General features: G+C 40.1%; 1 protein-coding gene across 16 annotated transcripts in view; it reads left to right on the top strand.

Moving 5' to 3' along the window:
* svila (supervillin a) overlaps nucleotides 1-17633 on the top strand; it is a 77849-nt gene that overhangs the window by 16371 nt on the left and 43845 nt on the right. For 5 of the 16 annotated variants that reach the window (XM_085286268.1, XM_085286264.1, XM_085286263.1 and 2 more), the window contains exon 1: nucleotides 12247-12917. The exons of 2 other annotated variants lie outside the window; for them this stretch is intronic. In XM_085286268.1, coding sequence (XP_085142394.1) covers nucleotides 12860-12917 — 58 coding nt within the window. In that variant the 5' untranslated portion in view covers nucleotides 12247-12859. Of the gene's footprint in view, nucleotides 1-1519; nucleotides 1657-12243; nucleotides 12918-17633 lie in introns of those variants that run through there. 9 more of the 16 variants (XM_085286265.1, XM_085286266.1, XM_085286262.1 and 6 more) reach the window with 6 other exon arrangements.

The following is a 17633-nucleotide window of genomic DNA, read 5'->3' as shown; positions in this document are numbered from 1 at the left end:
GCGTTGCAGAGCCCCCACCCTTATCTTTGAGTCTTTGAGTTCCTTCCTTCCTCTAAGTCTGTCCAAAGAGTGGACAGACTGAAAGGAAGGTGTAATAGAAAGATGAAGCTTTCTCTGCTTCTTGAACAGACTGTTTACAGACCTAAGCTCATTACTAAGTCCATAGTTTATGTGTTTGGAGACCAGTAAGATGACCTGAGCTTTTTGTGCGAGACAGACAAAATGCAAATGCATTTGTCTGTTTAGTTTGTGTACACTGGAAGGATTACTGGCCTGACAGCTGAAATTGATCCAAGAGACCAGCAGAGGTCTATTTTAGGGAGATTGAGTGCTGTCAGAACCTCAATGTCAAAGTTCTTAAACCAGTTTTGCCAATGAGTTTATTTTTAGACACTTTCCATTAAAAGCAAGTTAATTTTATGTTCAAGGCGCAAGCAAGGAAGAACAACTCACAACTATTCCATACAGTTTTCTTGACCTCTGCAGCACTATACTGTCTGTAAGAGGAGTGGTACTATTAACTATTATTAATAGTACTATTAAGTGGGAATGTTTTGGAATCAGCAAATTCCTGCATAGATAACTGATGTTTATCAAAGTCACAAACTAATTTGGCTAATAACTCCAGATTTTCTGTCAGGTTTTTATTTATTTTTTTAAAACAGGTCTTATCTTAGTTACCATAACAAAATATAGTGTGTGTGTGAGCACTTACTGCATTAATCTTTTTTTTTTCTTCTTTACGCTCAAAAGAATACGCGCTTGCAATTTCTCCAAGAACTACTTGGATTTTGATGTTCCAGTTAAAGTGATGAGGGTTGTAAAGATGCCCTTTCTCATAAAGACTCTAAATCTGTTCTTCTGAAGACAGACTGGTTGTTGTGAACCACATTATTCAAAGGGAACAGATTGAATTCAGTTCCTGCAAAGATTGCATCTGACCTTAAAGAAGTTTAATAGAAGCAAAGAAACTGCAAAGCACACTCAGTAACTCTAAAATGGTAAATGTTTTTTTATTTATAAAGTTTATAAAGCAGCTGCTTTGTTTTCACAGTGAGCAATGAATTCAAAATTTTATCAATAAATTTTAGAGGAGTGTCATGACAGCAGTCCATAACCTTTTTGCTTAAAAAGAAGGGAATTCAGGTTTGGGATGGTCAAATCAGGCCTTACTACAACTATGAGCTTTTTTAAGTTCCTAAATTCATCCCAAGTTTATAAATGCAAATTTCGATTACAGTTTTTGAGTGCAGCGTTTTCCTTTGATTTGACTTCTCACTGTCCTCGGTTTAATTGGCCTCATGACTAGTACTTGTGATTTTCATCATTTGATTGATCTGGCCTGCCGCTGTTGGACTGGGAAAGCACCGTTCTAAATTTGTCATCCACCTACCCACCTCTCGAGTTCACGCCTGCTGTAGATCTGGCCACCGCACATGCGTCCCTAAAGGAGGCTTGTAGATAGAAGGTGGGTGGGGGGTATCTGGGCCTGTCAGTCTATCTTTATGCCCCAGTAGTCCTATCCCACAAGCCTCCAGAGCGCTGACCTTCCACAAGGCTTAGAACTGTTAGACCCCAATATCCTGGAAAGACTTCTGTATCCACCAGAAACACTTACTAAGGATCATTGGCTCTTTGATTACCTACATTATCAAGGTATGTTCTCTACGGCTAGTGAAATAATGTGCTTAAGTTACTTTTTTTTTTTTTAAAGATTTTAATAATGCAGCCAAATATTAGATGATTTTGAGATTGTTTCCTATCAACACCATATTTTTTTCAGACTTGCTGTTCTAAAATGTCGTTTTTAAGTGGTGTCGTTGAAATACAGTTTAGATTATAATACAGAGGCTTTAATAATAAGCCGGTGTATTTGAGTTTTTATGTGTATTTGAACTTTAACAGCTTTAAATTGCACCAGTCTATACATGCCTTCTTTTAACAGTGACTTGTTGCATATCTTATCTATGATTTTTGTAGAAAATATGTCGGGTGGGAGTTATTCAGTGATTTGTTTTATCTGTGTACGTTTCAAGCAAACTAATGGCCTGAGTGAGATTTTGAATCTGGGGGGCTGGTGAGCTCCTCCATGTGTGATTCATTCAGTGGTGAGTGACTGGTTGGGGAGACTACAGTTGCTCATTGTGCTGCACCTGCTCTCGCTCCGTCAGGACACACAGACAGAAATAGAGCCCTGCCTAACAGGGCAACACACACAAAACATTTTACACAAGCTTTTCCGTTTATACAAACCCCATCTTTAATTATTACTCATGACGAGCTTTAGCAGTGTTCTTGAGCCAGCTACAGTCAAACTGCCTGCAGGTGGTGTGTGAGGAAGTCTTTCTTAAAAATAATTTTCATGGAGGAAAAAAAACAAAATAAAGAAAACACCCAAACTATTTGGAATGAAATATTCAGGCTTCATATACAAACACTCCTGTATACATCATTTAGTCAGAAAACCCAGAGCAAAGGGAGTTATTTTTACCTCTGCTCCAAAAATACACGAGCCCTGGTTCACAGTCACTTAATTGGCTGAGGTCTGATCTGGTTTCCGACTTTGAGGAAGAAGGGAAAGCAGAGCGGTGACGTTGTGACCGTCTTTGGTTACACATTGTCAGTGGTTGACTGTCATTTACTTTTCTCAGCTGTTTGTCGTGATGTCAGACTTTCTATGATTTCACTGGCTGAGATCCAAAGCACCTAATCCAGGAAGCGCGTGTGTGTGTGTGCGTGCGCGCGCGTATGTGTGTGAGAGTATTAATGTATGTGTTCTCTCATCTGGAGAACTTGAGGCAGTGTGATTGTCTATCATTTCCTTCCAGCGACTTGAGTTCAGGATCTGATGGCTGGTTTATCTGTCAGGATGGATAGTGTGGTCCTGTGCTGTTCTATCAGAGGACATAATAAATTTGACTTGGACCTTTATTTAAGGAACAGGACGAGCCTTTATGAAGGGTTAGTGTTGTCCACAGCTTTATTTTAGCCTGGACATCCTCTTGTCATTAGCCGGGGTTCACTAAACCACAGGACTGATGTATTAAATAGTACTTAGAATAGCTTAAGCTTTGTTTTGTTTACTGTTCTGTCATTACAGATCAGCCTTTAACCTTGTAAGGTTCCTTCGTTTGACATACTTTGCCTTTGTCAAATCACTGGATCAGCATGACACTTGGCTTCACAGGTCATAGCTTTACCTTTCCATTGTCTGGTTAGCCATTGAATATTTTTAAGGAAAGTGATGATAAAATTGTGTAAAATGCCACTAGGAGTACACTGGCTTCCTGTGGTTTGTTTATAGCTCCTTCTGATCTTTCTGTGACTTTAAAAACTTTTTAAACACTGAATTAGCACTGTGCTAATGTGTCCATGTAGCAAAGCTGTGTTGGCAAAGCACGAAAAGTATCTCTACCTTTTTAATGTTTTAGTCAAACACTGGATCATCAAAATGCATAGATTGCATCTAAAGGATGGGCTTAGCACCAGTTGGTTAGTGAAGACTTACCAGGCGTTAATCCTCCTGACCAAAATTTACTAACTGACCTTCCTTCAGTATGATTGAGCCCATAAAATCATCAGGGAAGTGTTTGCTGAGCTCACAGAGTGAGGGATCCACAGACTGTACAATTCTTTTTGTAACCAAAGCAGTCGCCCCCTACTGGTCTTTATAAGAATGCTTATTGAAGGCACTTCGGCACTGGCTTCACTTTATGGAACCACAAGCTTAGTCCATGTTTGTATATTGTCTATGGTACAAAGGATTGAAATTTGGTACAGTCATTTGGAGAAAGTCCTCTGGATTTGTGTTTATGCTTGCATTTTTTTAACCATCTCTGTAACACCTCACAAGGTTCTGGAATCCTGGACTTTTTGTAAGGAAGTACATAGAAAATTCAACGAGCCACAGATACTTCAGAAAGAGAAAACTTAAAAAAATATATACTAAGGACAATATGCATAATTTGGAGAGATTAGAAAGTTTTGTGGTGCTGAAAGCTTGTTTTTTTTTTTTTTTTTTTTTGCCGTGAAGCCACTTAGATGCATATACACCATTCTTTACGTAGCAGCCAGAGTCTTGCAGGACGCTTATTAGTCTTTGTGATCCCTTGTGGTGACTCTTGTTCATTTTTACTCCTACATGACAGCTTTTCTTTTATTTTAAAATCAGAAGCTCTGGGTCTGATATCTTATGAATGGTGATTTATGGAGCGCAAGTAATAGCATGTAGGAGGTAAAGTATTTGTCCTTGGCACTGACCTCAAATTTTGGTTTTGGATTTGTTCTCCAGCTGAAAGCATAGTCATTTGTGATTTTTGTTACAGTCGTGTGTGGTTCAAATGTTCAAATCAGATTGTGTCATTGAATCCATGTCCCATTTTGGCATGAAGTCTGCCTGGATTATCTTGAAACATTAAGTGTTAGCTGCAGCATTGAGCTGTGGTGTTGGATTTAGTAGATGAGATGTAGCTGATGTAAAGTGAGGGTGAACTAACTCTATGAGAATGTACTGCCAGCACTGTATTGACAGTCTATCCACAAGTCTATATGTTAATGAAGCTCAAGAACTCCTCTTAAACTGATGTGAATGTTGAAAAACTGGAATCATCAGGTTTGACACTAAGAGAAGACATAATTCCCTATGTTCTGTAAACTAGGGACGGATTGATCCGATATCTTTGCGATCCTGGATTGGATCAGTGAGCCCACTGATTGAGCCAGTCAGTGGGGCTTGGACTCTGTTAATTATATTTTCTGTTTACTCCAAAAGTGTGCAGGTTGCTAGCAGGGAAGCTAACACATAATGGAGGAATGCAGGAAGTTTGTAGCAAAGGGCCAGCGGAAATATTTGACATGTGCAATAACTTTTCTTTGAATGTTTGCAATCGTTTTTAACTGGACTGCAAACTGTTGTCAAGCAAGTTGATGAAAACCTTGGACACGTGTTGTTTTTTTTTTTTTTGTTTTTTTTTTTTTTTAAACGTCTTCATTTAACTTTAACTTAACCCTGTTACTCTCCAACATTTTCTAATAAATTCCAGTAATGGTATATATTTTTTCGATGTATTTATTTTTTACATTCTGTTATAAAAAGTTAGATCAATTCTCTTCCTCAGAGATATAAAAATGAATGTAACCCTACTAATGGATCTGCACTTGGTATTGGCAGATACCTTTATGCTTCATGTATCTGCCAATCTTAATGAATCTGGAAAAAGTTGGGACTTTGCATCCGTGCTTGAAATGCTTTCAAGGTAAAGCGTTGTTCTTTTTTTTAATCACCATGTAGAAGTCAAACACGGGGGCTGACTTGCCACGTCTGCTTTTGCTGGCCAAGACATGACGATCACTGCTAGGAGAGACTATTTAGCAAAATAGTTGAGTTTATTTAGGTATTTCATTGCTCTTAGCTGAGTACCTGTGCCATTGATAATGTTTATTCGGACATAGCAGAGCTGGACTACCAAGCCCATAGTTCACTGAGTTCCCAGCTCTTAACTCTGGAAATAATTGCATCTTGCCAGGCACTGATCATTGTAGCTACATTTGGTTCCCTTTACCAGTGGCAGCCTCCACTCTGCTGGCTCGCCTCACTCTGGGTCGAGACATGAGCTTTCCTCCAGTATCTCTATCCATACCCTTAAGCGTTCCCATCCTCCAGGATGACAGTTCCTGGGAAGGTGTCCGTGGCGCTTGAGGGTGGAAACAAATTCTCTGGCAAGCAGAGTTGATAAAGAATCTTGGTTCTGTAGCGCTCTCTCCTCTCACCAGATGTGCAGTGTTTATCACTCTAAAGCACACACGTGTTTATTTAAGCGCTCAAAGCTGTGTGTGCGGACGCGTGTATGTGTGTACGCACGCTGACTTGGGTATAGATGTTTCCCCAGGGCTCAGTTGGAATCGGGTAGTTTAGACTTGTTTCAGCTTTGCAGGTGCATCACATGCCTCGTGGGTCACATAATCATTGAGGAGCAGATGGCTTATATAATTACATATTAATCCTAATTGCAGTTACAGGTATGGAAAGCGTGTTGTCCACTGACTGTTAATATTTTAGGTACTTAATCACGGGAGGAAATAATTCATCAAAATTTGTTGAGGTTCTTTTTTTGAGTTATGTTATTTTCTGGATAATTTATTCAAAGTAGACTTCAGATAAGCTCACATTTATTTGCAGGTATTGGATCTGCGTTTGGTATCGGCAGAAAGAGAGAGCATATTTTCATATTTCTATACTGGCTCCTCTACAGTGGCTCCTTGTTAAAAATCAGAATTAAATCTAAAATCCTTCCCCTCGCATATAAGGTCTTAAATAATCAGGCGTTATCTTATCTTACTGTATCACCCCAGTAGAGCACTTTGCTCTCAGACTGCTGCCGTACATGTAATTCCTATGGCATGGAAAAGTACCTTCAGCTTTCAGGCCCCCTTTGATAAAGCTTATAGTTAGGGCTGGTTCAGGTGACCCCAAAACCTCCCTGAGTTACACTGCAATGGATCAAGGCTCCTGGGGGCTACCCATGATGCACTGAGTATTTCTTTTTCACTCACCTTTTTATTTATTAATTTGTTTGTTTGTTTAAACAAAGATAATTAAAAACCAAAATGCAGAGGAAAAAACAAACAAGATTAACAAAAATAAGGGATGACATTTTTCTAATGGCTTTATGGGAAATTAAGGTAATTAAATTATTTTCCACCTCCGTTCCTCTTAAAAAGTAATACAATATTAGAACATTAGTTAGCTCATGTTTTAACTCTGTGTTGGGCCTAGAGTTGAGTTGCTGGAGCACTTCAGAGACAATGAAGTCTGCTTAAGACCTCTTATCTGTGTTATTCTGGGAAAGCTATGCTGAGGTGTTTGTGGGGGGTTTTCTGGCGGTTAATAGAGCACTATTGCCAGAGAAGGTCAGCGTTGCAGGATCTATTTTCAGTATAACTGTAAAGTTTCAAAGTCCGTTCAGAAAGCAAGTTGATAACGAAGTTTTAAGATCTTGTCCAGGAACGTCTTTTGAAGTTTGAGGTCTGATATATCTGACCTGAACGGCTTTTCAGAGCTCAGGTATCCCATAAAGTTTCATATTTGAGTCAGCTAGCCAACTTATGTTAACACTAGCCCTTTTAATAGGAATACATATGTTGGGCTTTTTTATTGGGTGAAAAAGGGTTTAGAAACGGTTCTTCAGTTCAGTCCTTTTATTTCACACAACCCACCCACCTTTAGGGAGCAGTTGTCACTTCTATACAATTTATGAATGTAACTTGCTAAGCGTGCTAGCATTGGATGATAAATTGGTACACCACCATCTGGTCTAACTATTTTCACTTCTGGATGGGGTAGACAGCCTAGCTTCAAAGTTGCATCACAATTATTATTTTTTTAAATATCTGCATATGTTGAAAATACTATACCTTGTTGAAGGTTGTTCAAGTACCTCCCTTTTTAGGAAGTAAATCATAAACAGAGGGGGCATGGAGCTCTCACACTCATTGCTCATACTATGGAACTTGGATGCAAGACATTGCAATGACCTAACAATGTGACATTTTCATATTGCATAGAAATGTGTGCAGATGCTATGAAATGGCACAGCCCTACTTCTCCATAAAACTGACGTGAGGCTAATGTTAATGATGCAAAATGAGTCCAGAAACCATGATGGGACAGCAGCTGTGTCTTTCATATATATTATAAAATATAACATTTCTAGGCACTCCTGTGTTTTAGTTGAAGAGAAGACTTTAAACCTTGTTTTATCATATTTGGGTGGTTTTGGCATTTTATTTTAGATACAGAGCTGTTCTAAGAAGGGTCAGCAGACCCAGAATCACTGTGGGGTTACATTTATAAGAACAAAAAATTAGTGATCATGGAGATGGGGATATTGGCATCAGTTCATGAGTGTGAAGTTCGTCTGATGATTTAAAATGGTCCAAATTAAAGTAGTCATAAGTTCAAAAACCTCCAATAAATTCAGCATCCAGACTGGGAGAGGAACCAAACTTCTTTTAAAGTAATCGCTCTATATTGAGATCAAGTTGTCAGTGACATGTTGCAAAAACCTTCTGTCTTAACACACTATTTGAAGGTCAAAGGGCACCTAGAAGAATCTGTTTGCATCATACTGAAAACCCATCATGCCCAGTAAAAGACATTTAACAACATGGCAAATGGAGTTTTATCCTCAGCCTCCCCTCCTCTAACTCCCTTCACGTGTGCATATGAATATCTTTACCTTTCATTCGGCAGCCCCCCTATATGGAATTTATGACTGTGATGCCGGGGTTTGAGCTCTGTTATGTATCTGCAGAGACAGCATGGCCACATGCACTGGAACCGTGCACTGCTCTCTGGCCAGACAAAACGGATATCTTTCCTCGGGGATGCTATAAATCTGGACTTTATTTCTAGGAGCACTGCAAAAGAGCCCAGAGAAAGAGAGTACCTTGGAAAAGCTCGCTCTTTTCCCTCTTTCTCCACATTCTCTGTCTTTAGAGAGGTTTTCCAACCGGGAATGTGATGCAGCCATTAGGCACTTCTCTCCTCGCAGACACGTTGTGATGCCTCTCCACACAGGGGGTCATTCTAAGTGCAAACATGTCCTATCTGGAAGTGTTTATCTAATAATGACCCCATGACTGGCTGCACATGTGAGCTTGTCCAGACTGAAACAACGTCCACCTTGAATGTGAACATCTGGGGAATGATGAGTGGTGAGGTGTGTCTCTGCTATTATGATATTAAGCACAAACTTCTTCACTCTCAGTCATGCTAAACTTCAAAAACGTAAAGTGTCTTTCTCACAGTGTTTAACGCCTTAACCTACCCATACATCCTCGCATTTTAACAACCGACTGCTTACGTACCAAATGACACTGTTTGTAGTACATATTTAAAGTATCTTGGGTAACGCAGCTTCATCTGAAATATTACTTTCATAACTTTAACAGTTAAGCTACTTTTCTTTTCATGCTAGTTACATTTCATTTGTTTTCATGGCTTAAGCTATGAATTGATTAGCTGACAATTTAGTTGTTTTCAGTTTTTATTGCTTAGGCTTTGCTTAGGCAAACTAGCAGAATGACTGCATGTGACAATTCAACTTATTTTAATACTTGCCCTTAAAGAAAAAAATACTGTGAATTATTTACTATCATTCCAAGCGTCAGTATTGAGCTGTCACAATCTCTGACCATACCAAAAGCTTTGCACTCACACTGAATGCATGCTTATTTTGGCATAAACCCATCATCCCATCAGAACAAATTCTCACTTCTCTCATATAATAGATGAGTTTTGATACTTTAGTGGTTTCCTCAAAAAGCTCTCGTTCAATAGAAACACAGTTGTAGTCAGACATTTACATACCCTCATCATGGGCGTCAGTGTTTTTCTGTGTGACAGCAAAGATGTCTTAAATTTCTATGTTCGCTGCCATTTGTTCCAGTTTATGGTCTCCATTCAACCATTCGTTTATGTGTTGTAGGCTGGTTTATAGTCTGCATGTGAGCATTTACAGGAGCAAACGCAAGCTCCCACAGAGTTTCTAAGGAGAGTAAATGGGAATTGTTTTCTGTGTTTCATTATAACATGGATTTAAAAAGAGTTTAAAAGAAGTAAACACAGTGAAATTAAGCTTAAACACTGATTTTTAAATTAGGTAATCAGTAGCAGGCTTAGGTCATCTGATTTGTTTGAAGTATTAAACAATACTCTGTTCACATTCCCCATATTTGATGAAACAGCTTTTAAAAATCTTTTTCTTTTAAAATTATTTTGTGTGCGCTTGTTTATACAGTACTGCGTCATCCTGTAATCCTGCCAAGTAAAATCTGATTATCCACCACAAAGACGAAGAAAACAAGAACAGTGCATCATTGCAGCAACCTGTAAAGTCTTGCCCACCCTTGGCACTGAAGACTCATGATTGATAATAACAGGGCAGAAGCAGTCTAGTGGTTTTGTTGAACTGATGTCATCCCTAAAGCCGATGAGTCAAAATCAAACATTACATACAAGGCAGACATCCAGATGGGAGGTAAAAGTTTTTCTTCGTCATTAGTACAGTTGCCACACACATTTAGAAATATGTGTGGGTGGTGTGTATGTGGTTTTGTTTTTTTTTTCTTTTTTTCTTTTTTGGGGGGTGGGGTGGGGGGGGTTAATATGTTGGCATTAACGGCAAGACAAATGGCTAAATGCACATAATTAAAGTGGCTGGTTGACTTAAATTAAAAGTGCAAATTAAATAAATTTCTGCATGTTTTCAACAATTTATTGAGAAGTTGCTTAAAGAGGATTTTGGTTAATTATTCAAACCCTCTGACCTTAACTTCTGTAAACAGGTATGAACATACAGAGACTGTAGGCAAGGACAATATTGAGTGATATTGGTGATTATTCAGATTTAAGCAGGCTTTGGTTGCACGCATTTGTAAACGCTGAATGGTGGATGGAAACGGATAACTGCCTGATGCTGTAAGCGGACCCACGGTGAGTGGATGAGACTAAAAGACGATGCTTCTGTTAACATATTCTTCTGATAACCTTTTCAAAAGGGGAAAAAAAACATCCTCAGACCATTGATGGTTAAATAATTTGTTTTTCAGCACGAATCATTGCATAGTTTATCTAAAGTATATCTCCAGCCTTCATACCCTGTTACTGAAAGTACTGTAGGTATTTTTGGTCATGCCATGTCGAAGCTTTGAGAGTGCATGAAAGGCCCACTGATATGTAAAAGGCAGAAAGCTGAGGGTTAATTAAAACTTAGGACCTGAAATCTCACTTGAACAGGGAAGTTGCAGAGTGGCCTCTAGTTAAACAGCAACACTCATAATATTGTCAATGGGTGTTTCTTGCGTTTTGAAATCCCCATTTATCAGCAGTTGTGATTATCAGTAGCTAAAGGTCGGCTAACGGCCAGCTTTGGCTGATAGTATCGGTGTCCTCTAGCTCCTTTATCTCCTTAGGTAAAATTCACTTGTATGCAAACTCATTCATTTTATGAATACACTGCATCAGTTGTCAGGTGTCTGTCAGTCTGCGAAACTACTGACATTGAAAGTAACACTTTGAGCGTTGCGTGCAGGTAGCGCTTTCTCCACCCACTCAGCCACGGTGTGAACTGGCAGCTCTGTGATGGATGTGTGCATGTGCGCCACTCACACGCTGAGCCAGATGAGCTCATCCTGGAGAGGGATCCAGACATGCCACCTCTACAGTTTACACACCATCGTCAGACAGTCCTGTTACATCTTAGCACACCTTTATAGGGAAAAGGCTGATTTATGTTCTTCGTCAAATGTTATGATGGATGCATGTTTGTGCTTTCGGTACAGTCCAATAACCTAGTTTAGATTTGCAGGAAGTTTTAAAAGAGCTCCATTGAGATGAATATATTTTAAAGAAGGTGGTTTTTATTCCCCCCCCCCTTGACACCTTTCAGCCACTGAATTGAGAAACTGACATTTGTGGCTGGTTCCATCCAAAAGATCTGCTTTATGTTGACTGCTGTGTGTTTGGCGCTGACAGCTTTCTCTCTGTGTGCTGCAGAAAGATAAGATGCATCACTCCCCCCCCCACAGTATCTTGTTAAAGGCACCATCAGGCACTGTGCCAGCCTCCCTGTAGTGCCCTCTCGCTACAGTGATAAGCATGTCGTTGTCACATTGACGTATAGGTGAGGTGTGTGAGTGCAAGCACATTTGTCTTGTTCTTGGCAATCACGTAAAGCATATTCATACAATAGAATAGAATTGGTTTCTACATGCCATGACTCACTGTGTAACATTGGTGTATGTGGGCTTGAATCACACAAACACGTTTGATTAGTGTGTTAAAAGGAGAATTGTGGGGATATCAATAAATCAACCTAGTTCTCTTCCCTTTGCACCTCTTATTAGTTGTTCTAGGAAGAAGCAAACTGTTGGTGTAATGGTAACATTAGTCACGAGCAGACACATTTCTGTTTCCCCCATTACAGCTCGCACGCTCCTTCGTTCTTTTCCTGACTTTGTTTCGCTCTTTCTTTCGTACCTTCTCTTTGCCCTTCCCAGCTTTTTTTTTTTTCTGCCTAGCTCCATGCTGTTCCTTTTATTTTGTCCCTGCTGAGAGATGACTGGAATTTCTCATCAGACTGAGAGGGTCATTTGAACTTTCTCGTCTTCTCTTCCTGCCCTCATTATTTCCACTCTCGTTCTCCAGACTCCGCACTATTTCTCTTCCCTCCCTTTTCTGACGCTCTGCACCGGTTTCTTTGGCATCCCACTCGAGTGTGTGAGCCAAGGGAAGGCAGTGCTCTCGTGGGACTCGCATAACTATCTCTCTCTCTCGTGCATGCACAGTTTTGTTTTGTTTTTTTCTCTCTCTTTCTCTTCTCTGAGGCTCACTCTGAAGCATGCAGGACACTTTGCTCCAGTCTGCAGTAGAGAAGGGGCCTAATTTTGCTCCCTTGGCTAATGAGCTTAGCCCATGCTGAGCAGCTTTTAGACCTGCAGGTTGTTGTTATTGCGGGCACCGGTTAGTCCACATTGGTTGGTGAGAGGAGCCAGAGCAGAGGAGTGAATCTGAGAAGAGGTGTAGTGCAGCAAAAGCTTGAGCACTCCTCTGTTTGCCTGTCAGGACCACCACTGCTTATGCTGGTACTGCGGCTGGGACATCTTTCTCTCTCCCCCTCCCTCCCTCTATCCTGCTTCTCTCTAATACTACCTGACTCGCCTCTCCCTCCCTCTCTGCCTGTCCCGGAGCACTGACGGAGTACTTTTGTAGTTGCATCACTTCTCGGTCAGCTGTTCTGTCTTCCCGTGTCTTTCACTTCTTTTCTGTCTTAAACTCTCACCTGACTCTGTTGCCAAAATGTACCGGAATCCATGGATCTCGAATTACCTGAGTCACGTCAAGTTCTGCAGCCAAGGTAAGTGCAGTGACTTAGGGCTCTGCAGCTCAGATTTTGTAGCTCAGGCAGTGAGCTTGGGGACAGGTTACTCTGGTTTGGGCTGTTGGGACTCTAAGCTCGTAGAAGTTGGCAGGCAACAAACCGCAGACTCCCTTCCTCTCTGCTCACTGTCCTGCTTTCCAGCCAGCTGTCCTTGCACTGCAGCTGTAGCCTCCAAGGACACTATGTAAAGATGAGGGATTCTTAATACTGCAGGGGGCTGTTTTATGTAGGAAGCTATTTCAAGGCTCCATACCTACTTGGACGTTTGAAAAAGTAGTTTTATGGATGTGTTGTGAAGGCGTATATGGTTTTGCACTGAATTAAACAAAACTTACTGACTTTGGATTTGGGTCATTAGGAGTATTCAGTAGGTTTTTTTTTTCTTTTTTTCAGTCTAGATACAGAGATAGATATGGAGAAATAGAGATGGATATAGAGAGATGGACACAGAGATGCTGTATGGATATGATCTGTTGCACAGCACTTAAGCACTGTGTCATAAGAGAGCAGTGAATAGCTGAGCTCAGTAAGCTGTTAAAGACGGTCTCCATGTGCAGGGAAAAGGAGAACCTGGTAATCAGGACAAAGTAACTATTTTTAAGCAAGACATGGGGTGTTGCAGAAATATCTACTTTCAACATATTTTTGTACTTGACACAATTTATTTGACTAAATGTTTTCACTACACATGTCCTTCATTTATAACAGCGAATTGTCAGAGAAGCTAGTAGTGTCTGATCTGTCAGTATTGTCATTTATAAAAGTTGAAAAATGAAAGGGTCATTGCATAGGTTGACCAACAGAGGGCACACTGCAACTTCACTGCTGGCAAAAACTTTGTTAAAATTTTTGCTTCAGAACTTGAGTTTCTTGTTTAAGGTCAGCTCTTTCAGACGAAATTTGTGAACTGGACAAGAACAGCATTCAGTGAAAAGCCAGCAAATACATCGCAAAACGCCATTTCAAAACGACAACCTCCTTAAAACAGGACCTTCTTGCTGTGCGGCAACAGTGCTAACCACCGTGCTGTCAATCATTAATCAACAATTTTGAATTCGAAAGGTTTGAATAGAACGCAAAGCTTGGTCTAGTGCTCTAAATGACCCAATTATTCATGGCTTTGTAATATATAAATGTCATATTGTGTATATCAGAAGCACTGGCTGACGTCCTGACAGGTACAAACATGTGAGAAGTACTGACATGTTTGTACCTGTCAGTACTCGGCATTAGAGACAATGTGGCATCACAGATTAATATTATCAGTGTTGAGGTCTACGTTACAGTTTTTGCATTATTTCCTTCACCCCTGTTTATACACCCACTGATTGGCCACTAGTTGATACCTGTGTTTGTCTGAATGCATCTCATTATATTTTCTAACTGACACCTGAGTGTTTAGATCTGCTTGTCTGTGTTAAGATGGATGTGAATCTGCAGCAGGTGGCCCTCAGTGTCAGGCTTTTATGTGAGCATACAGAATAGTCTTGTGTTGTTCGGAGGAGGATGTGCTTTGAAGCTTGTTTGAGGAGTTTAGGTTGTAGAAGTACGCTTTCATTCAGACTTTGCAGCTGAACTGCTTTTATAACCATTAATACTAGTGTTTAAGACCTAATTGGCTTATTGTGGCATCCCTGTGCTGAGAACACTGTTTGGTAGCAGTGGCCTCACCTAATTTCTGTCTCTCCATCTGTTTTTTTTTTTTTTTTTTTTTTTTTTTTTTTCCCCCCCCCCCTCAATGCCTTAATTCTTAAGCTCCTGTTAGTGTGGAGGCTTTAGTTGCAGCTTGAGCCTCCCAGCACACAGAATCGGTGGGCAACTGGAAAATTGGTGGGGGGTGCTGAGACTTAAATGTCAGGCACTTCAGGTGTGATGTAATTCATACAGATAAAGGGTGGTTACTTTTGGGCCTGCTGTAATCCCAGGAATCAAAGTTAATCCTGGATCGTAAATTAGACATATGGTCAGCCACTGATGCCTCTTTGGCTGCCACACTGGGTGTATTGTGGGTTAAGACATGGAGCTTTAGCCTCATGTTACTGTCAAGTTTATCAGAGCCTTCCCAAAGTTAACTTAGCTTCTTTGTTAACAGACAGTGTTATACAACAACCTTTGATACCATCACATAAAAGGCTTGTACACTTCAGAACCTCAATGACACTCCACTGAATCGTGAAATGATTTTATCCTCATGTTTTATCTGCATCAAGCTGCCTTTACAGCGTCGTCGACACACACGGGGCACAGTGCTGAGGAATTCCTGGCGTATTCCCTTGCGGCTATAGCAGCCATAGTGTTTCTGTAGATTACAGCCAGCATCAAAGGCTGTGGGACATCTGTGATCTTTGTGGAGGTTTTTATGCCTGTGTCTGGAATGACGAATGAATTGAGGCCCTTTCTGGGAACCGTGGGGATGGTGGTGGAGGGTGGTGTCACTCCTGATGGACCACATGCCACAGCATATAGAGTATATGAGGTGTAAAAGGAGTACAGGTCTGGTTTGTGAAGAATTAAGTCTGAGACTTCACAATAGCATAAGACGGCTGCCCCCAAGGGTAAGAAGGCGTGGGTTATTTTTTGCAAAAGCAGCTAGTTAAACTTTACATCTGGTTTTGTTTCACACTATAATTTAAATGGAAATTAAGATATTTTTCAGTTTTGTTATTCCTAAACATTTAAATCCACTGACCACTTACATTATAGACATCTGAAAAGCATGAATGATGCCAAGAACAATTGGGGTAAGGTGGACGAGTACTGAAACCGGTGTGCTTCATAACACGCGCACGCACACACTTTCATATCTTAGTGAGGACATCTAATTGGCAATGCTTACTCTAGCCATGAAAAATTAATGTCTAACCCTTACCTTATACCTAACCATAACCCAACTGTAGCCCTGGCACTAAAACCACATTTTGAGCCTCAAAAATGCCTTCGAACAAGCCTGATTATTATTGTTTTTTTATTATTATTTCTTATCCAAATGTTAGTAAATTAACTCCTTTATTCTCATGTATTTCCAGTTTACTCATTAAATTAACAGCATTAGACATCTTTAGATTTCATCAGACTTCACCTCCTTTAACCTGGCATTCATGGCTCCATGTGGGTATCACAGTACAGAAAGATGAAATGGCGATGCAATATTGTGGATGTTTTTAAAGTAATCTTGTGGTTGCTGTGGCCGTGGTAGTCTGTATTAAAACACCCAACAATTTGTATCAATTTAGTATGGTTATGTAAAAGATAGCATTAGTTGTGGAGAAAGGGTAAATGATCACTTTCTTTCTTTCTTTATGCTTCTTGAACAAGCAGTGGGATATAAGACACACGTTGGCTTTTTACCAGTAACAAAGGTTTCGATTTCACTTAAATTACGAGGAGTTGTAATTGTTAGCTCTGGATAAATGTTGTCTTTCACTTCACCTCAATTGTCTCCAACATGGCTATTAGCTGTGGTCTGTGGAGCTCAACAAAGCCTTCACTTATTGAAGAGTTTTGGAACCTAACTGTGACAGTTGAGCCCAACACAGTCACATGTTTAGTTTGGCATCTGGACCAGAGCTGGAAGGCTGCCCTCCAGTACAGCAGTCTAATATTCAACACTACTTGTTTAAAGAAGGCTACATTTGTAAAGTCATCCACATGTTAAGTGATACTGCTTCGTGTATCATCAATATCGCGTATTGCTTTGTAGCTGACGTTTGGTCAATAGTGGTCATTCCATTGTGTAGAAAACTCTCTATTGCATTTATTTATAGCTTTAACTCAAAGTTGTGAGAAGCTTAATTCAGGACTGTCTCATTTTCTATTGCTAATGGAAATCTCAACAACTGTAATTTTAAAAATACTAGGTGCAAACCAAATAAACATATACAAGATGAATTAGACATATAGCTAAGCTTTAAAAAAAAAAAAAATACTGTTTGAAAGGAGAAAACCACCGAACACAAATGCCTTACCGTTTCAAGTGTGAAGCACGGTGGAGGGAGCATCGTAGTCACGAGGGAGCAATGGATTCAGCTTTTTATAGGAGAAAACCAGGATATCAGTTCTAGATCTGAATCTCGGGGAAAAAATGGAATGATGAAAACACTTTGACCCAAAGAGCACAACTAAATTAAGAAAAAAAATGGCCTAGTCCTGACCTTAATCTGTCTGAGATGATATCACAGAAATATCAAGAAATAATAGCTTCCTCAACCTTTTGCTGGTCTCAAAAATTAGATGTTCAAAAGTCTGTTACTGCCAAAGATTAAGTTGCAATTAAGCTTGTATAAAATCTAAACTTCATCTATGTGTGATCAGTAAAGAGACTTTATACCTGCTTGAATGATGTTGACTTAATCTTTTTGACTCTGGTCAAAAGAAAACGCAGTCAACTCTGAATAAGATTATCATTCAAGGCTCACTGTGTTTCAGCAGCCCTATTCCATCCAGCTGAAACAATACTCAACTACCCCTAAACCCATACCCGCACACCACCTTCTCCAAATAGGCCTCCTTTCTTCTCAAATGTCTCAGATGATGTTTTGCTTAAGTAGGAGGGATTGAAAGCATCAACCCAAACATCTTTAACAGGGACTAACAGATCTGGAATGGGGAAGGGAGGGGCGGGGGTTAGTTTGGGGTGGGTAGCCACTGGGGAGATGTTAGGGGTTTGGGTGGAGCAGTGGGCAAGTTTAATGG

Source organism: Mchenga conophoros, linkage group LG9, assembly GCF_057382185.1.
Source record: "Mchenga conophoros isolate Kocher_MC1m ecotype Shallow Benthic linkage group LG9, M_conophoros_male_GT1.1, whole genome shotgun sequence".
Classification (NCBI taxonomy): Eukaryota; Metazoa; Chordata; class Actinopteri; order Cichliformes; family Cichlidae; genus Mchenga; species Mchenga conophoros.
The sequence above is the reverse complement of the archived record's forward strand: the minus strand, read 5'-3'. Positions and strand labels throughout refer to the sequence as shown.